This window comes from Camelus bactrianus, chromosome 4 (genome assembly GCF_048773025.1).
Source record: "Camelus bactrianus isolate YW-2024 breed Bactrian camel chromosome 4, ASM4877302v1, whole genome shotgun sequence".
Classification (NCBI taxonomy): domain Eukaryota; kingdom Metazoa; phylum Chordata; class Mammalia; order Artiodactyla; family Camelidae; genus Camelus; species Camelus bactrianus.
The window spans coordinates 27633199-27654569 of NC_133542.1; the positions used below are offsets into that span (position 1 = coordinate 27633199).

General features: G+C 36.6%; 1 protein-coding gene across 18 annotated transcripts in view; it reads left to right on the plus strand.

The window, feature by feature from the left end:
* PTPRD (protein tyrosine phosphatase receptor type D) overlaps window positions 1-21371 on the plus strand; it is a 1875536-nt gene that overhangs the window by 1571959 nt on the left and 282206 nt on the right. For 17 of the 18 annotated variants that reach the window (XM_074361573.1, XM_074361575.1, XM_074361574.1 and 14 more), the window contains 2 exons: window positions 13285-13430; window positions 16818-16959. In XM_074361573.1, coding sequence (XP_074217674.1) covers window positions 13285-13430; window positions 16818-16959 — 288 coding nt within the window. The remainder of the gene's footprint in view (window positions 1-13284; window positions 13431-16817; window positions 16960-21371) is intronic. The other variant, XM_074361588.1, reaches the window with a different exon arrangement.

Here is a 21371-nt window from a genome sequence, read left to right on the forward strand (position 1 = left end):
CTCTTGTTTATTTTGCCTTAAAATGGACACTGACAATCCCAAAGACAATTTATTTAATGAATTGGAGTAATTGATACATATTTAATTGTTAATTGCAGCCCATCCCTTTAGCCCCCCCCCCCCCCCCCCAACAACAGCTTTGAAAGAAGATCTACTTTCATGGTACTTTGAGATCCACCTCAAAAAGCAGCGGACTCTCACTAGGTTACCAAAGACTTCAGGCAGTAAAGTTTGACAAAGGTGCTGAAGAGAGCTTGAAAGCAACATTTCCTGTGAGTAAATTAGTGATTCTGAGTAGGTTGTATAATGATTCAGGGCAAGAAGTAGCATGCATCTCGTAACTTTTGGCCTCCCAGAGCCTTTATCTTTTCATTTGGTATTGAGTAAAAGCTCATCCCAGGGTAGTCTACAGGCCCTTTTTCTAGTTCTGGAAAATGAAGTTTATCCCGATTCTCACATGTGGCCTGGCGTGGGTTCACAAATGCTCCTGTTACACAAATACAAGGAGGGCATTTTCTTCCTTTTGTGATGATCTGGGGTCACTAACAAAAACACTTTAGGGCATGGAGCTAAAACTTGAAGTGCTTGGGGTTACTCCTTAATATTTTAGAATGATGCTAAAAGGCCTGTGTTACTGCCCAGTTGGGATCATTAATAATTAAAATAGTATTTTTAGCACCTAAGGCTAGGCCCAACCCTGGAGGAAGTCCTAAAATGGTGACATTTGTTTGTGCTCAGCATAAGCTGGTCAGTGCAGCCCTGTTGGATGAAAGGGTGGTGACTGCAGGCCTCAGTCTGGCAAGAGGCCTTGGGTATCTGCAAATGTATTCTAAGGATAGCGGGGGCTGGGCCCATCAGCTGTCAGCCACAGCTTCTGTTTATGTTCTGAACAATAGCCATGTGCCAGGGCAGTAATTATTGGTTGATTTTTCTTCTAAAATAAGTGTCCTAATAATTTGTCACAAAACCAACTTAAATTGCTATGATGTTGCCTACAATAGTTAAATTAGGGGGAAAAAAAAAGCAAGCAAGCCTCAGCAAGAAAGGTTTCAGTTTGTTTCTGCATGTGGTCTATATTGGTAAATAGTACAATTAAAATCTTGTTTGCAGGTTTTTCGAAAAGGCTATTTCTGTGTGGGAAAACCCTTTGTTTTCTTTCTTAATACACTGAGCTGTAAATTAGAGAATGGTGGGGGAAAAGTTAGTTGGCAAATAAAGGTCCTTACTGTCTCTGCTGTTTTGGAATGCCTCCCGTCTTCCTGGGGCTCAGATAATGTGTTTCTCTAGAAAAGTGTGCATAATCTGCACCCAAATGAGCTGGTACCGGGGTCCGCACTGCCCAGGGATACAAATTAGGGACTTGATATTTGAAAATTAATTCAACTGAAAAGTGTTTCCTGAATATTTGAGTCGTGTTACCTTGCAAGCATGACCTAAATTTTCTTGTCAGGAGAGGTGAGATGGATATCTATGTAGATAAGTCTTGATGCTGTTTAGAAAAATGGGAACAGAAGGACTGGCCAGAGCATAACAGATTTCAATGATGATAGAACAAAAAGACCCCTCCCCCTCCTTGTTGGCTTCCTACACTTACGGTGTGTATGTGTTTCAGTTCACAGGCAGCAAGAATGAGACGTTTCCTCCTCAGATTTAACATGCTGTCATGGAAATGGTGATAAGGTTATGGAGATGTAGCTTAAAAAAAGATGGAGAATTACATTATTGTATTATACTCTGTTCCATCTAGGGCTCATTTTATTAAAGTTCTTTAAAGGTTTATTTTCAATACAAACCAAGGAATTGTACCATATCCTCCGTGTGCCAGGATCCAATTAATGTCAACCTGAGTTTTAGACAGGGCTAGTCTATGGCCCCGGGTGATCATCTGTTATTATCATTGCTTGCTTGTACATGACTTCACAGCCCCAGCATAGAACCAGTTGTCATGCTTTCCATCTTTTGTACCCTCAAATAGCTCACTGAGTAGAATTAGAGAATAGGAGGGTGGCAGGCGACTCTTTTTGAGAAGGCAGAGATCAATCATGGTTAGCAAGATTAAATTCAGTTGGACATCTTGTGGGAGGAACACTTTCCCCATATCTTAAACTTGTTTGTATGGATATACATTCTTTCTCTTACCTCTAAAAGAAATAACTTTATTTTAGGAAGAATGGATTTAATATGGAAAATAAATGCCACTCGTTCCTTGCTACATGTGTTCAGTTGGAAGGATATCAGAAAATGAGTATTGTTATTATCTTAAAATTTGTTATTGGTTCTAATAATTAGCTAATATTGAATGAGAATATTTGGAATCCTGCAATTCATTGCCAGATAATTTTTGGCTTTAGGTCTCCAGAGAAGTGAATTTTTAAACAAATCTAAATTTAGTGGAAAATTAATGGAAGAATATAGATTTGTACCTAAGATATCCATACAACCAAGGTAATTGTACTTTCTTTAAAAGGTATTGAATGTCTTCAGTATGCTAGGTATTACACTGAATGAAAGTGTGACGTAAGTTTTAAACATAGAATATCCTGATCTCTAGCAGAGTACTGGTCCAAATGTGAAGAGTGCTGGACATTTTTCAAATATATTTTTAAAATCACAATTTCAGTCTGAAACAGTCTGGTGTATAGGCAAGTCACTGTTTTTGTTGTTTTGCTTTTCTTTTACATTGTTTATCCACTGTGTGTCTGCATTCTTCTTAACAAATGGTAATACCCCTTAAAATAAAAAATAAGACCAAGGAAGTATTTTTAAATACTGAAAATTTCAAGTGTTTCATCTTTGGAAACATGTAAAAATCATGAAATCATTTATTTGGAAGATAGTATTTCCTAAAGAAAGTCCATAATTAATACTATCATGTTTATTGTAAAACACTCTATACTTTATAATTAACGTTGCCTTTGTAATAAAAACTGAGACAGCTCATTTTCCACAATTTTCTACTCTAGACAAAATATTTCTGTAACATATGAAAATAGCATCTCAGAGATGCTATTTTGTCCATAAACAAGGCTTTCTTATAATACTGCTTCTAAATTTCTCCAGTAAATACATCTGAACTTCATTTTGCAATCTGTTTTACCACTTAACAGAAAGTGTGCCACATGTGTTTGCACATAGACCCTTTCCATGTTACAGCTACTGGGGGTATTTCAGCTACTTTCATTTCCCAAACTACCTTGCTAACTTCCCAGTTTCAAACTGATAGATGAAAAATAGTGGTCAGGTTTATTCCTAGAAGATGGATCTATCGTACGAGAAACGGTCCAGGCTTTTGCCAGTTGTGGTAACACCTCACTTTGGTTGGAAGGCAGGAGTTAGAGCAATTCATATCAGCTTAAAGCTTTTCAGCACTTCGAGGGACATCAGTGGATCCCTTTGTGGAACTGGATTGCTACTAGTCTTCAAAGTGAAGCCGGTACAGCGTATCACTCCAATTCCTCTTAAAAAATACAAAATACAATTCAGATAGTTGATAGATTGGAAATTTCTTAGCAGAGAGATAATAGAACCAATACCCTGGTGTTTAGTGTCATAAAATTGGGACAGAATTGGGAAAAAATGCCAAAGATGACATTGTTTTGTCATTTTTTTTTCACTTTCTTTGCCACTTCAGTTATATCTGTTCTCATGTTCCTTTTCAAATAAGCCAGTTACCTTTCCTGTGTGATCCAATTTGCAGGTACATGATAAGCAGCAGGTTAGAATGAAGAATAAATTATTGCTTTTAATGATGATCAGCACATCTGATGTGATAAATTATGATTAATGAGTAAATTAGCAGTGAATGATGTAGATGAATCTGCTTTGAAAAGTAACTACAAAAAGATGCTAAAGGGTCGGTTGAGTTTCTTTTTTGTCAAATACAGTGTCTGTTAAATAGCCTTGTGAGTACATTGCCATTGAGAGGAATTGTGAAAAAAGCCAATAAATATTGTATCATTTGCCGACATCTTTACATATGAGTCTGGGAGATTGCATGACTTTTCATCTGTTTCATTGTAAGGGCCTTGTTCACTGTATTGAACAAAAGAGGATGCACGGTCTGTGTATTTTGAATGCATAAGTAGGAAGTAAGCAAACCTGGAGGCTTCAAGTGGAAAATTTTGAGTGAATATCTAAATGGTGCTGCTGATAACATATTTTCATTAAGGATGCGTGAGTCTGGCATAAGGAATGGTAAGAATGACTTCACGTGTTGTGTCAGAGTAATTCAGGACCAGTGGCAGGCCTTTCTGAAATTTATGTTGCTAAACCAGCAGTTGCGATGAGTATCTTATACCACAACAGATGGTCGGTCTTACTAAGCACATCTAAAACTTATACTTCAGATAAGTTTTATGACCCAGGCATAGTGAATGTAGAGAATTGTTTGTTTAAATCATACTATCCCATGGCTGTGTGTGAAATACAAAGTTACGGTAGTGAGGACACACAATTTTTACGGCTGTGAAACAAACATTTATGACCCAGGTATTAATATATCTTGAAATAGGACACAAACGAGAAATTTATTTTAACTACTGTACACTGACTAATTCGTGTGAAAAGTCATCTCAGTTGTTTTTGAAAGAATTTGAAAGACTGAAATGGACTTCAATATGTTGACCTTTTTAAATCCAAAATTCTTTTCCTGTGGCATTTAATTACGATTTTCAGTAGTTTAATTTTTATAGATATTTTTTCTTCCTCTTTTCCTCTTTCTTCATTAGTCTTTGTTCACCACTAAGTAGCCCTTTTACATTCTTTTGTCCCAAAGATAAATGGAAAAGGCAGGATTTGAGGAATATCTGAAGAGGGTTCTTTTCTGAGGTGTGAATTTTCCAGTTTCTTCCTCTAAACCCATCATCCTCTGACCTCTACCTTCTATCCTTCTGTTTAACTAAAAAAGATAAAAATTTTGCCAGTGACTAGGTGATAATTTTCAGCTTTAACACTAGCCTAGGTAAGTGGACACCCTTCGATATATTCCTACTGTGACTATGAGGGTTTTTTAGCATAATTTGTTACAACGTATAAAAAGTCTTAGAAACGTACAGTTTTTTAATCTATTAATTTGACGTATCGGAATGCACCATACATGTTAGTTATACTTGTAGGAATGAATCGTATATAGGAATGACATACACGCTTATAAGAATAATCACTGAAGCGTTTCTCTAAAACTAAAAATTGGAAACAACCTGAATGTTTAACACTAGATTAAAATGTCTGTATGCTTTATAATATGAAATGCTTTTCAATTTAAATATCTATTGACACAAAAGATATTCACAATATATTTTAAGTAAAATACAGGCTATAAAGTAGCAGTATGGTATAGTCTTTTTTGGTAGAAACCATATGTTAAATGAACATAGAAAAATTCTTAAGTCATTCATCAAAATGATAGCCATTAGAATGTTTTATAATGCTTTCCTTTGATTTATTTATGTTTTTAAATTAACATAAAAATATACAGTCAGACAATAAAGTCAATTTATCTTAAAAAAAAAAAAAAACAACAGAAGTTGCAGAAAATAGGAGAGCTCTGTAGTAACAAGATGGAATAGTATTCCTGAAAGAGATGAGATCCATTGTAGTTCATTATACTTCGTCTGAATTGAGTCCTGCACAAATGCATGAATCTGTGATTTGGTTATGCTACATTTTGCCAAGTTAGGGCCTGGTGTCGATCCATTAGTCTCCCACCAGGTCACATCAGTGTTTTGCTGTGTCAGTGAAGTTTGCATTCTACAGCTAATTTGTCAAGCTATGAGCAAACGTAATTCAAATCAAAGCACGGGTATCATGTTTACAACACTACTATCCATCCTAAATACTGAAAAGTGTATAGCCAAAGATTAGAGGGTATACTACCTTGGAGAGCCCTCTAGCAAGTCTTTGTATACTTTGAACACTTACTATATGCTGGGTGTTACTAGGAGTTGTGAGACTTCTGGGATGGCCAAGTCACAGATGCTTTCCTCGAGGTTCAGTTAATGTGCAGAGAGAGAAATACATACATATAAAATAGCTATAATAAATGATAGATTGCTTTAACTCATAGGAGAGATATGAAAAGTATGTTAAGATTTAAAAGGATAGTGGATTTTACCCAGATGGGAGGATCAAAGATGGCTTCAGAATATTTCATTTGGGATTGGAAAATGGGTAAATTCTATAAACTCTAAAATGAGGGAGAAGGTATTTGGTGCAGTGGAATGGCTTGTACCAAGGCATTGAAGCAGGGTGTTTTACGTCCTTGATGGGCAGTAGTAGAAACACATACATAGGCAGATAGGTTGGCAGCAGCCCTGAAAGATCTTAAAGGCCAAATAAAATCTCTGGTTAATATGGCAGCAGTAAACTCTTAGAGCTGGTTGATTGATTGATTGACTGATTGAGTGACTGAGTATAAAAAAGCCTTAATCATAGGTGCATTTAACAAAACCTCAAAGAATAAGAAGGAAGAGGGAAAAAAAAGGATCAACAGAACAGCAACGATGTACAATATCGATTGTAGCAATAAAAGCTTGAAGTTAGGATGAATGGAAGGGAAGGCACAGATATGATATAGTTCAGTGGTTCGCAATTCTGGCTGAATATTGGTGTCTTCTGGAAATTAATTAGCCAGCTTCACGCACTGATTTTCTATTTTAATTGGTGTGGGTAGGGGTCTAAGCACCTATAGAGTTTGTTTTTTAAGGCTCCCAAGTGATTTTAATGTCCAGCCTAAAAGAAGAATCATGGCTGTTGTTACCGGATATGAACAAAAAGGAGTGGGATGTATTAGAAGCAGAATCTATGGGACTTAATAGTTAATGCAGTGGGGAAAGGAGAAGAAGACAAAAAAAAGGCTGAGGCTTCTGGCCTGGGTGTTTGGGAGAATGGGAGTGCTGCAAACAGACTTGGAAACTCAGGAAGAGAAGTAGGATTGGGGAGGCAGATGGCATGATGTATTTTAAACATAATGATTTTGCAATGTCACTACATAATCTTTCAAGCGTTAGAAATAAGGACCTGGCACTGAGGAAAAGTTCAAGTGAGAGACACCTTTTTCATTCAGTCAACTCTCTTCGTGTCTCTTCTTTCTTTCCTTTCTCCTTTTCCCCTTCCTTTTTGTTAGCGTACGTATCAATCTTTGGTCGCCTTTAGTATTGATAGTTCTACAGAGGCATAGACATCTCCTTATCCAGTGGGAGACAGCAGTAGTAGTCATTTGAGTAGTCAAGAATTGGGAGTTGATGCCTCAATAAAATTAATGATGTAACCATGCATTGAATATGCTGTGAAAAGGAAGAAAGAAGAATTTGGTGTCAAGAACTTTCATGAGTATTTGTCTTTTGTCATCGTGAACAAATTGTATATATAGAATAATAGAAAGGTAGTCTGTACTACACTTGGAATTTACATGATTTGTTCATGAATTTTGTGACTTTGATTTTTCATCTGTTCCCCAGGCACCATACTTAATGTATCCCTGATTTCAACTGGCTCCTAAAAATTAGGAAAAGAACTTTCATAGGTATTTTGGGTGAGTTGTTTTCCCTTATCCAGTGAAAAATAATTGCTGTAATGCAGCACAAAGTACTTTCCAAACCCTCGAGAAAATAGCCAGGATACATTTTATAGTTAACTACAACAGATTTGAAAATACACAGTGAATTTGACTTAAACCATATTGTCTATGCAGCATATCTGTAACTTTCCATCTACTAATTTGGCACAGTAAAAATTTCAGGGCTTCACAATTAGATCAAAAGTCCATGACTCACTCTAAACCTCAGTGAGTCTTCCTTTCTTCCCCCCTTTTTCACTTTCTCTTTTATTCCTTCTAAATTTATATAGTACTAGAAATCTTTCTATAATTCTATAAAATTGGAGTGATGACATAAGCTTACATTGCAGGACTATGACAGGACTGTGGGCAACACTGCATGTAAGATGTATAAAACATTTAGTCCAATGTGTGGAATTCACTGAAGGGTAGCTCTTTCTTTCATTTTGAAGTATAATTCTCCTTAAATCAAATTTTAAGGCTTAAAGATTGTTTGTAGAGTTGTATTAAAAAGCAAATGCCACAGATGGCTCAAGAATAGTCTGTTGGACTTTGAAGGTCCATCCGGGCCATGGATGTCAGAGGTGAACCTGTTCAGATCCCATGTGATAGGATAGTTGTCTCCTTAGGCCCTAGTTTATGTAGAATATTTGCTATAGAAATCAGTCCAGCCTGGCATCTTGTGCCAGGATTCTGGCCCTCTGTACAGTTACATATCAACTCTGGGGCCTCCCTCTTCTCTTGTCATGAGCTGGTGCAGTGGTACTGCCATCTTGGGCATGCTTTCCTACCTTCCCCATAGAATCATAAAAAAGCTATCATCCACGTGTACTCTGGCCACTTCCTATGTGTGTGGTAGTGTCAGTGGAGTGTGTTGTGGCTGGAAGGGAATGTAAGCCCTGTGACAATAGCTCTTCTTCCCCTCAACCTTCAGACCTGGCCGTTGACCTTAGCGTCACCCCAGACTCACCTCCTACACTCTGCATTTCTGACTTACCTCCAGATCCCTGTTCCTGAGCTCCCCTCCAGAGCCTGCACCCTGGTAATAGCAGAGAAAGTCTCATAAATTCTGCAGACTCCTTTTAGACAGGAGGCAGGTTCCTAAAGACAGGGCTCCCTATATATTCTTACTGCACATTCCCTCATCCTCTCCCTTAGCATCACTTAGTAGCTGTATTAGCCTTCCCCTTTCAAGATTTTAAGTGCATTATTATGACAAATATCCCTTTAAAAACCAAACTCTATTTAAGGAAATGTTAATCAGCTGAAAGAAACAAAGCCAATTAGTTACATGCTGTTAGTTTTCTTCCCTATGCGACGTATTTCCTTGACGTCTGCAGAAGTGGCTTATTCATTAGACTTAAATGAGACAAATGGCACTGTCATTTCTTCTCTTCACTTTTTTAGCATGTGGTCTTTTCTGCAGACCTGTTTTCAGTGATTCTCATTTGGCCAATCACGTTACCACAAACCAGAGCTGTCTTCTTAACCGTTAAGAATTTCCCATAAATTCATTTCTTCCATGGATAATACTAGTGGATTTCAGTGGTTCTCCCCAATTAATCTCTAACTGTCCTTAATGTAGCATACTAAAGGGAGTGCTCTGTCCTCAAATAGAGCAGTTTGGTAAGGATGGTCAAAGGAAGTTTGCTGGTCTTGGTAAGTTCTGTCCCCTGAATTTAATCACATTAAATGCTCTTTTGTGCTTCCCTTTGTCTTCAGAAAGCGTAGCAAATATGGACCTGATATGACATCAAAATACTACAATCATTCAATGCAAAAGTACTGCACATTACTTATACTCCAAGAAACAGTCTAACCTCTTGGAGGCAAAAATCAATCAGCAGCTTGTGGCTCCTCTTGAGCTGTGTAGGAAATAGTAATCTACTAGATTCCTGAAGCTGCCGTCTGCTCTGTGAATGCATCCCGAGAATGCAGTTGCTGAACAGCAAGTGAGCATGGCAGACACGTTCTGGAATATCAGCCATACCTCTGTTCTGACTCATGTGCGTGTTTAGCTTCTCTATTTTCCATTTAGAAAATAGACTTTCTGGGTCTATCAGTAATTTGACCTCTGCAGTGCCTGGCATTAGTTTAATAAAAGGTCATACTCCTCACTTGTCAAAAGCAGCTTGAACAGAAATGCATTTTGCAAAGCACAGTGCTGGCATCTTTAGGTGGACAGCAATGGCAGTTTGCTATAATAATGGAAGGGTAACTATCTGAATACCAGTGACTGTTCTAATGTCTTCTCTCCATCTTCACACTCCTGGTATTTCCTCTTTTTTTCCCTTAAACCAAATGCAATATTGATGGTTGTCTCTCATGGGGTAGTCATGGGGACTTTCCTAATTCAGACCTGAGGCTGTCCTATTGTGTGACTTTTTGCTGGAGGTCTTTGTTTTATTCTTTTACATGGGCTTTGTTCTCTTTCTTCCCATCTTCAGAGCATGACTTAAATTTGGGCAGTGTCACTGACAAAAGAAGGCAGAAGATTCATTTCTTTTCTTGTATTGAGACACAGAGGAGAGGGTGTGGGTACTGTGTACAATTAGACCCCTCTGGAAATAGTTTTACTTGCCTCCGGCATTTGTTGGAGTGGTGTAGTATTGACAGCATCAGTGTTACAGTTTGACCAGCCAAGATGATTATCTATGCAACAAACATGCTTACTGAAAGGATTTTACTATTTTATCTAGAATCTTAATTTTGTATTATGGAATAATGGCATCTATTCTTTCCACAGTTTGGACTTGGTAGACAAATATAAAAAAATTGACATCAGATCCCATAAGAAAGTCATGACTTTCTTATCTATGAAGGCTAATGTTTTTCACATTTAAAAAAATAACAAAATAAAAGAACTCTGGGTACAAATACTTGATACCTTTTTTTAAAATGTAGTGTGATTGATTTCTTCTTAGTTTGGTTTGTTTTTAAAGAATAAATTTAAGGACCCTTTCAGGGCTTTTTTTTTTTTTTTTTTTTTTAAATATAGAATACTGAGGCACTGCAGCAGTGGGTAGTATTTAGGAAAATAGTTCCAGATCTGAAACAGTTTCTAACTAGTTATTTTAATAAAATTTCCACAATTCATTAGATTTATTCTATTTCTTGCCTTCATCTTCAGGAATAAGATCCTTACAGTAGCATCCGGTGGTCAGACATTATCCTTGTCAATGTTGGCATCATAAATAAGGTATGACCAGAAAGTATAGATACATGAGAACCGCAATTGAACATTGGAATGATGGTTGCATCCCTTCTCTGGGAACATGGGAACTTGCCTCCTCTGCTTTCCACTTAGAAATAAGACTTCTAGATTTTATATGTAATTTGGCCTCTTAGTGTCCCCACTCAGTATCTAGGATGCACTTTCCCAAGTAACCACGGCCTTTTTACAGATGACCAGAATCTCCAAATTTCCTTCATTCTTTGGGATGAGAAGTAAGATACTATCCCTTAAAAACAAAAATTTCCAGTGCAGCCAAAATGACATCCTACCTTCTAGGTTTATTTAAATACTGATTACTAAAATGAGTCATTTTATTCAACAGCCCTCCACCTAATCCATACATTCTTGTAAGAAATTTCAAAACTAAACTTAAATAGGAAGCTGAGTTGTTAAAACAGATTTTTAAGATTGACCATTTTTAAGCTAGGGACTTTGAAAAGGAAAGTAGCTAAAAATGAATGGGGTTGTAGCATTTAACATAGGAATACAATACATTTTGTTTTTCCAAGGGGACTCCCTAGGAATTTTAATTTCATAATTAAACTTTCCATATTAGATGCTGACGAGTGTATGGTTATTATCAGTTTGCTTTGTTTGCAATAGCAGAATGAAAAACATGAAAACTTTGTGTTTTTTTGGTGTGACAGAAAAGTGACATCATTGTACAGTGGTTTTTTTAATCCCTTTTCCTATTAGTCAATTTCTAATCATTTTAAGTATTTCTTGCAGTTCTGGTAACCATCTAGTTTGTATTGCACCCTGAGATGCTGCCGGGTGTGATACTGGACAGAATTGTTAGCGCCCGCTGTCTTTCCTAGTGTTTCTGAATGAATAGGGACCTGTGTTTTCACCAACTTCAATTTGCCAATGAAGTGGAGACCCATTTCCTAGCACCGGCATTGCAAAGGTAGCTCTCCCCTCTCTTTTCTTCCCCTCATTGTGGAAGTAATACCTTAAAACTGGAAGGGATCCCTGCAAAACAAGCTATTTTGCCTTTCATATTTTTCCAGTTAAGACACAGGAAAGTTAAGCACTATTTTTTCCCCCAAAGATGATACATATACAAAACGGTGGAGTTGAGAATGGATAGGTTTCAAAATAAATGTTAGGCATAGTTACGTAAAACCTTGTTTCAATGACATATAACTGAAAAAAATGGCAGCAGAGAAGAGAAAATTTGTTGTAGGGGTAAGAAAATAGAGAATAAAGTGGGAAAGTAAAGTGTTTTTGAGTTTAAAAAAGATCCAACTGTAACATAATTGTAAAAACTCAAGGATGCAAGAAAAACGTAAAGAGTAGGAAAAATAATTAAAATACCTTCTCCGAAACCACCATCACTGATGTTTTTGCACATTTTATCCCATCTTTTGGGGGTGCCTTTTTCTTTATTATCTGCTGTCTCTCATCTAATTTTGTGTGATGCTTTTGTGGCTTATCATTGAGTCATAAGTATTTCTCATATCATATGATAAAAACTTTACGAATACAACATTTACTGTTTGATTGATGTTCCATTATTATGCCATAGTTTATTTCACCATCAATTCCTATGATGTTTGATATTTAGGGTATTTATAATCTTTGTGAATAAGAATCATGACGGATATCTTTGTCCATAAATATTTGTATACATTTTATGTAGTTTTTGTATAATAAATTTCTAGATCTGGAAGTAGAAGATGGGTAACAAGTAGGTCTTGAAGAAGGAAAGTGAATGTTAGGAACATTTTAAGGAGGTGGAAGATATTTCAGAGGCCTCCACCTTCTAACCTTTTGTCCTTAGGAATCTCGAAGTCTACATCTTTGTTGACAGAAATTCTTTGCTATGACTTTGGAGGCTTCTTGATTTACCTTTTATGCAAATCGTGGTGTTAAGTTTCAAGTAAGGTAGGACACAGTATGTGGGTTTGAGTCACTTTACCATTTTCCCTTAATTCTGCTTCTTGCCAGACCTTCTAACTCAAGGCTGTATTTCTTGTCTCTTTAAAATTTCCTAGAATTTCTCTTAAATGTCACTAATTTTAATAGCTTAGCAGTGGCAATGCTGCTTTCTGGCAGTGTCCTGATAGCGGCATCAAAGCAAAGAGCTAAAATTTTACTCACTTTGATTGATGAGCTCATTTTGTTACAGAGGACAAATTGGATTTTTTTATACTGATAATAAAAATTAATGTGTGATGTTGCTTTTCGGATGTTATTGGATCTCTGCCTTAATACTGATTTCAGCAATAAAAGCACTAGCAGATGACTTGACCAGAAAGTCACCTCCCTCCCCTTTTAACTACCTTCAAAAGTAAAAGGTGCTTTCCTAATTCTGCAATCCTGGTCTGTTTATATCTGGGTGTATATATGTACGTATGTTTTGGCTGAAAAAGGTTGAGGGTATGTTTTGGCTGAAAAAGGTTGAGGGCTGAGAGGAGAGCAGTGGCAGTGTGGTAATGGTCTGTGTTTCAATTTTCCATCTAATTGTGATGTTTATTTCATTTTGTTTCAGCTCCTCCAAGGTTTACAAGAACTCCCGTTGACCAGACAGGGGTCTCTGGTGGAGTTGCCTCTTTTATTTGCCAAGCTTCAGGAGACCCAAGACCTAAAATTGTCTGGAACAAAAAAGGAAAGAAAGTCAGCAATCAGAGATTTGAGGTATTAGGTCCATTGTTCTGTTTCTCTGGGGAAAGAATGTATCTGATGGATCTTTGGTTTGTATGTTACTTGCTTGTTTTAGTCTGATGTAAGTTGTCGTAATCACTGAGGTATGGCATTCCCTCATGTTCTATGTGATGGAAGACCTAACTCAAAATGGCTTTGGCTTTTTTTAAAAAGAGAACTTGGGGGTTTAGATGACTGACCTTTGTCTTTACTTGTACCTGGGCTCAGTTAGGATTCCTAGTGTCCACCTGTAGCCTCATCCTCAGATTGCTTCCTCTAAAGATGGCAAGATGCAGTCTCACACCCTCCCACATCCAAGAATAGAGGATGAGTGAGTTTCCCATGCTATTTGCTCCTGCTGAGTTACAAGCTCATTCTTGAACCAATCTGTGTCAATAGCTGGATGACACTAATTTAAATAAATCAGAATGTGCCTGTGTTGTTGAGATTGAGGTCAGTTCTATCCAGTGCCATGGCTTGTAATGAGGGAGCAGTGTTTTCCAAAAAGGAAATCGAGTCCTACTCTGTGAAAGGAGAATGGATACTGGGCAGCAAATTGAGTTGTTCACTGTACCTCACACCTGTGTTTTTCAAGTAGCATGAACTAGAATGAGAACTTTGTTCCAGTGTGTTAGTGTAAAGAACTGCTCTGGGAGAAACACACCCAACCCGTGTAATGTTGCAGATAAACCTATTGAAGAAGTAGATTTTCTTTATTTGAGAAAGCTCAGTGCGTTGAAGATGGTGAAACATAATTCAGATATTATTTGTGGTGTTTTTCAGGAGCCTTATGGTTTATAAATTGGCTCATCCTGAAGGAGAAAAGTAGGGGATAAGGTACAAGGAAAAATTGGAAGAAATATACAATCTTGTGCCTGCAATTTAAGATAAGAAGAGGATGTCTTGATTCTTAGAGGGTACTTAGACCTCCAAACGGACCAAATTGTAAAACTCACTTCCTTTTACTTGAATTCTTGATCTGCTTCATAGATTAATTCAGTTTGGCAAATTAAAGCAAGTCCCAATTTAAAAAAATAAATACAAAATTCAGAATTTTGATTTTACTAATTTTTCACTGATTCTCTCAGAGCAATAAATGGTCCAAATGCCTAAAGGACCTAATTAATTGCACTGGCAAAAATTGAAATTTGGACTGCAGTTTATAGATAAGTTTAAAATTATATTTGTTTGAAGATCAATTATCTATAGTGATTTACACATAAACAAAAAATTACCTTAATCTTTGAGAAATATTTCTTACATCATGTAGAAAATGACGTGTGTATGATCTTTGCACATTTTTTTTTTAGTTTAAATGAAATTGAAATATTTTTTGTCAAAGAGAAGTTGGGGACGTAATGCTTGCTGGTAGTGATAGATTCTTGACAAAATCTTGTAGCAAAGCTTAAATTATGATGGTAAACATTTTAAAGCCTGAGCTCTGCTCAGGACATAAATGCTAATAAGCATAATACAAGCACATACAGGGGAAATTATTTTTACACAAAGCAACTACATTGAATAGTATCGAGTTTTGGGTTGCGAATCTTTAATACCTGTAACAGTATATTGTAATTTTGGGTTTCACTAGTTCATAAAGCCTGTGAGAGCAAGAATGAGACTGATTTTGCTCCCTCTTCTATCTGTAGTGACCTACAGTAGGTACGTAATCAATATTAGGTGTTAAATAGAGTTTTAAATTGGAAATTACAATATAAGCATGTAATGTGTGGTGTATTGTTTGTTGAAGAGAATAGGTCTTAACCTTTGTTGAAGAGAATAGGTCTTAACCTAGGAAATAGATCAGAGATATAAACATGTAATGACATGTAACAATCAAAAGCTGTTAAGAGTGGATCCTAAGAGTTCTCATCCCAAGGAGAAAATGTTTATTTTCTTTTTATTGCATCTACATGAGATGATGCATGTTAACTAAGCCTATTTTGGGAATCATTTCACTATGTATAAATCATACCATTATGCTGTATACCTTAAACCTTATACAGGGATGTATGTCAATTATTTCTCAATAAAAATGAAAAAAATCAAAGTATAAAAGATATTTAAACCTTTCTCTACATTAAACCACAGGATGCTCATATATGTGTATATATTTAAATTATGGCATATTTAACAAAGATTCCAGTAACTATGAAACTTTATTTTTCCAAGATACATAGAAGATTAATTCTAAATTGTGTGCTGTTTTTAATAGAGTTGAAAATAAATTGTGGTGCATTGAGAAGTGAAACATTTTGGCTATCTTTGTGAATTTAGAACACTAAAGAAAACAAAGGGCTTGAAGCAGAAAGGGCTTGGAGTGGACATAATTTGAAAATATTCAATCTTTTTTCCATATGTTGACATTCACACACAAAATCTTGGATTGAACGTCCTGTAAATATATTTATAAGACATTTTTAATTTATTCACAATTTAAGCACTTGGATATATTATTCATAGGGAAATGCAAAAAAAAAAAAGCACAACATCTCAGTGAACAGCTGAAAGAACACAGCATAGTTATAGAAAAGACAGGTAGAGGACTTCACAGTTTTGTATACATTCTTATGTATATCATTATCATCATCATCATTTCTTAAAAGAACTACTTGAATTAGATGACACATACCTAGGATGGCTTGACTGTTAAGAGAGTAGAGTCCATAATGATAGTGAATTCAGGCTTACTGTTTAGGACATTAATTTTCTGCCTGGTGAAGCAAGCCTCCATTTTAGAGCAAGAATGCCCTAAAAATGCAGAAAATGCTAAGCTAGAACAAATACTGGAAGGATATATGGCAAAATTAATGCACGCCATCAGTCTCTTGAGCTGTGAAAGCCATCTCATTGGCTGCCTAAGTACTAGATTTATGCAGTTTCTCTTCATGGTTCGCTCATCTATACTATTCAGGATGAGACGTTTTAAACCTGAAGAGCTGTCGGTAGTGGCCTGCATTATTTTTTCACCTAACAGTCCAGTTACTGAATGCATACACATGTGCGTATGTGCTATCAGAGACAGAATAATTTTAAAAAGTTTATCCATCATGGCAGCAAGTCTCTTGCAAAATTAATAACAAGGTCAATTGTTCCAGCTACACATACTGGAATATTTTCATGAGTAAACCCTGGATGGTTTTAAGTAGAGATGAGAAGTCTACATGTTTGCATATGTAGTTTCATGACATTCCTTTGTTTGGTATAGGATTCCTTAAATTAGACCAATTATTCTGTTTCATCACTATATCAAAATTCATTCTCAAAATGCTTCTGAGTGCATTCTCAGCCTAGTGGCTGGTTCACCACTGCATTAAGAGGTTTAGCTGAGAGGTAGACAATTATAACAACACCTGTGACAGCTATTGTTTCCTCTAATAGGTAATAGAGTTTGACGATGGATCTGGATCAGTGCTCAGAATACAACCCTTACGGACTCCGCGAGATGAGGCCATTTATGAATGTGTGGCCTCGAATAATGTGGGAGAAATAAGTGTATCCACCAGACTCACAGTTTTGCGTGGTAAGTGTTCATGTGCAAGGCTACTTCTTGTGCCATTGTTGAAATTCTCTATCCCAGGTTTTCTTTTGTAGAATCATTGAAAAGACTAGTATGGTCTTGACATACTGGGAAATGCGTTGAAATAAACTGTTTATAAGAGTCAGACTTTATTTAGATAGACAGTGGGCACCTTCTCTCATGAGTCTTGAAAAATGCTAGACAGAGAAAAGAAAATTCCAGGGTGTTGATTTCAAATGCCAGATGCTGTTTTGATTTTTGGTGGAGAACCTTGAAAGCAAATAGAATATGCTACTCTTCTGCATGTTAGCTTCACGTGTGTGGATTTTTCATATCAGCGAGGTTAGCGACTACTTTTTGCAGTTTAACCAAAGTTGATGTTTGGTGATTAAAGAAATATCTTCTACCTAAAGATGAGTTCTTATTAAGCAGAGGAATCAAAAGGAAGAAAGATAGCTTTCTTCTTTATGTTGAAAAAAGTGGTTTTATTTCAGTCTCTCATCTTTCTTGAAATAACATCTGTTGATGGAAACTGATTGGAAACTGTGTCCCCTTCTGTGTTTCTGGCTATGTGGCTTATGCAGTTTGCCCAAAGCATGGGATGAGTTGCCAGATCTCCAGTACGATGTGCCTACTTTCTAGACTTCCTTTAGACTGAAAGTGCTAGAGAATAAAGGCCAGTGATTAATAATACTCTGTTGCATCATATATATAATTCAGTCTTTTGTGTAGAAATAAGAACTGATTAGGCTTGCCTAGTAGTTCACATTTCCAGACTAACCCTTCAGTGCCTTTATCTCTCTCTCTCGTACACACTTGTATGTATTGGGTGGTTCGTTTGTTTTGTATTGCTTTGCTGTGAACCTCACTTATCTTGATTCTACAACTTAGGAGAATAGACTTTGTTGAGATGAAGGGAGTTGAAGGGATCAAAAGTGAATCATCACAGAGGAACATACATAGTACACAGATTAAGAACATTTCTCCATTCCATTTTTTTCTTCCCCACTGAGGGATGTATTTTCTTTTTATATTTTATAAGATCAAAAACATTTCCTTTCATATCCATTTCATACCAAAATTAGTCGATCAATCTGAGAAGCCTCGAAAAGATTTTACATACGCATCCTAAAATGTTTTAAATAAAATAATAGACATCTTACTAAGTCTTAGGGAAAATATTGACCAACTAAATATAGTCATTTTAAGTTTTATTCTGTTGTATGTAATTAAAAACAGGTCAGATTTGCACTACACCTCTGGTCATTATGACAAGCTATGTTCATACAGGAAGTTCTCCAGTCCCTTGTAAACACATAGAGATGTTTATAAAATATCTAAAAATAAAATCAAATGCGTAGTTATGCTTACAAAAAGGAAAGAAATTTCCAGGTGCTAAAAAACAAAGAAGAGTCTCCAAAGAAGAGACAGTTTGTAGTCTGATAGACAACCAGATGGACTATATGATTTAGGGCTAGAGTTTCAACTTGCCAGCAGGAGGGCACCAGCCTATATAAAATAAGATGGAAGTAAGGGGAACTAGATCAGCTTTCTGCTTAAGGTGAGAACAGTAGCACTATTTCTGCAGTTCAATACTTAAAACCCAGAAGCTAAGGTAAAAGCTGGTCATGAATGTTGACTCCCATGGAGTGTGGAACAGGCAGCCGTGTTGGCCTTCACCCCACAGAGACACCAGCACAGTCCAGGCCATAGAGCCCCAGATAAGGTCATTCATACCCAGATGGGCTCATGGGTACCAGTTCTAAAGCATGAAAGCCAGTTCCCAGTCATGAGGGCAATAAGCTCAATCAGTGAGAGTAGAAATTATACTCCGTGAACTATAAGTAATTGAACTGTGTGAATGAGTGTTAAGAGAAATGAATTTTAAATATTTGAAAAGGTAAAGAAAGGAATAAAATCTGCTAAGTAAGAATAAGACATTAGGAGAAAAAGAGCAGTCAGAAGGCAGATTTTGGAACTGAAAGGAATCTTGGAGACTGTGTTTATATATATGCTGTAATATGTGCTAGAAAAGTATGTGCTTGTGTGAATATACATGTATACATTCACATACACTTAGATAAAAAGTCTGAAGACAAATCTTTTTTTGGGTGTTCATATTGGAAACAAAATCAGACTGATTTGTTGAATTATTTTAAAATTGAAGTCTTCATTTATTCACCTTCTTTATAGCTAATGCTATTATATAGAAAATGTATTATAAAGGTACAATCAAGTGAAATTTACCAGAAACTCTTCTGGTTTTTTTGCCTTCTGAGTTCCTTGAATAAATCCCTTGAAGGAAACGAGGAAGGTCAAATCTTTGTGCATTTGATGAAGACATTTTGATGAAGATTAATAGGAAGTTGGAGGAAAATACCACCATACTTAGACAATCACATGGATTTATATTTTCCTGCCTCCCAGCTGACTAGGACCCTCCCATCTCATCTGCTTTTATCCAGTTAACTCCCACATGAAACAAATAGATTTTAAATATTTAATGTGATCCTGACTTTCTGTGTGAATGTCTGTCATATGTAAGTACATTTGAAATGGAATGAGAATTCTGGTTCTAGTGAAGTAGTTAAACCGTATTTTTTTTTAAGGCTATGTTTAGCAATTCTGGAAATGTTTCATGAGAAAAACTCAAAGGTATTTTGGATGATGAAAAAGTAGTCTCAACATAGCCTTAAAATAGAATATTTTCCCATATTCTTACAGAGTGAAATAAATAAGGTTGAGAATTACCTTTCTTTCCTAGTGTTACCTCTTGGTTTAAGTTTTCTAAATAACTTGATAATTCCATTAATAATAGTCTTTAAAAATATTCCAGTGGTAAACTACCATTCATAGAACATGAGCATTATGAACATTTAACTAAATGAATGTGAAGAGTTTCATACCACAGTTGATGGGCTTCGTGCCCATTTTGAGTTCACTTCCTCTTGCAAATAACATTGGCAGATACTCAAGTTCTCTGCTCTGCAGTGGATGGAAACTGCGTTACACTTTTCATCCAGTGCCCCTCATCAAGTGCCCATTTTATCCACATGGGTCATTTGCTTTTTACCCACTTTGCTGACAGTGCCAAAAATGTGCCAACTCCTGTGATGGGTTTTGTCTAAGTAGACTGGATGGAGATCACTAATTTATTCCACACAGAATACTAGAGGACCTAATTAATTGGAGATTTAATCATCTGACCTGTGCAGCCAATGCATAAGACTTGGAAATAATACTCTGACCATCCATGTGCACTGAAGGGAGTATTTCAGGAAGAACTTCCCCTGTGTAGCTTGTTTCAAATTACCCTTGCTCTGAAACACTGTTTTCATAAGGAAGGATAACTATAATCTTGGGCTGAACGTGCCCTGGAATGAGATGTTTGGCCAATCACCATGTATAAGCTGTAGACTGTAGTTCATAGAAGAAGTAGTGGGGGAAAGGGAATTGTATGCCATACTTATGACCTCCAGGTCATTAAAAAAATTTTTTTGGTTGCCCTGCCTGTGGAAACACTAAGAAATAGCAGCTCCCTAGTTCTGTAGCAGTTGAGGGGGCTGAGCATACCTGTCATACATTTCCCTCTTGAGCAGAACTTTAAGTGAAGGCCTTACCTCTCGCTGAGGGGTTATTAAGGGCTGAGCCTTACCTAATCGTGGGATTCTGCTAAGGACTTTGGATTTAATATGAGGCTTTCAGTGAAGGGTGGAGTCTAGGACCAGAGAGGGTGTTTTAAGAACGATCATCATCTAGATGGAATTGGTCCTTTCTGAATCTTTGGTTCACTGACCACAATTTCTTCCTGCCCAAAGATATCAGGTGGGAAACTTGTCAATTTGTATAATGATAACTAGGGATGAAAACGTTTCTGTCAGGTACATCTCATCAGCCCCTGGGCAGGAAAAATGAGATCTCACCATCCATAGACTTTTCTTTCCTTTAAGAGTCCAGGAGCATCTGCCTGTTTTAGGCAAGTAAAAAGACACCAAGAATCCTTTTTCTCTTGTTCACCTGACTTCCCTTTTCTAAGAGAAAGTTGGAGAAAAATTTAGTCTGACTAAAGGTCATGTTTCTTGAATTGAGATTTGTTTTAGGTAGTAATCAGAAAATACATGTTTTGTTGTTATCTAAAAAAGCATGCCGTATGGCATTTTTCTAACCTTGGTGGATTATTTGCCGAGACTTGCCCACTCTTCAATAGGTCTGCTCCCTGGTTCACCACCAGCACTGACACAACAGAACAGGACGCCACTTGAAACGGGGTTGCTGTCACTACTAGCTTGTTCCTAGAACACACATAAGTAAAATTATTATCTACATATTTTGCTAACCAAATGTGAGACAATTGAGTTACCCAGTTTTATAGATGTATTTTATGAAATGGCACTTACATTTGAGGATTTACTCCC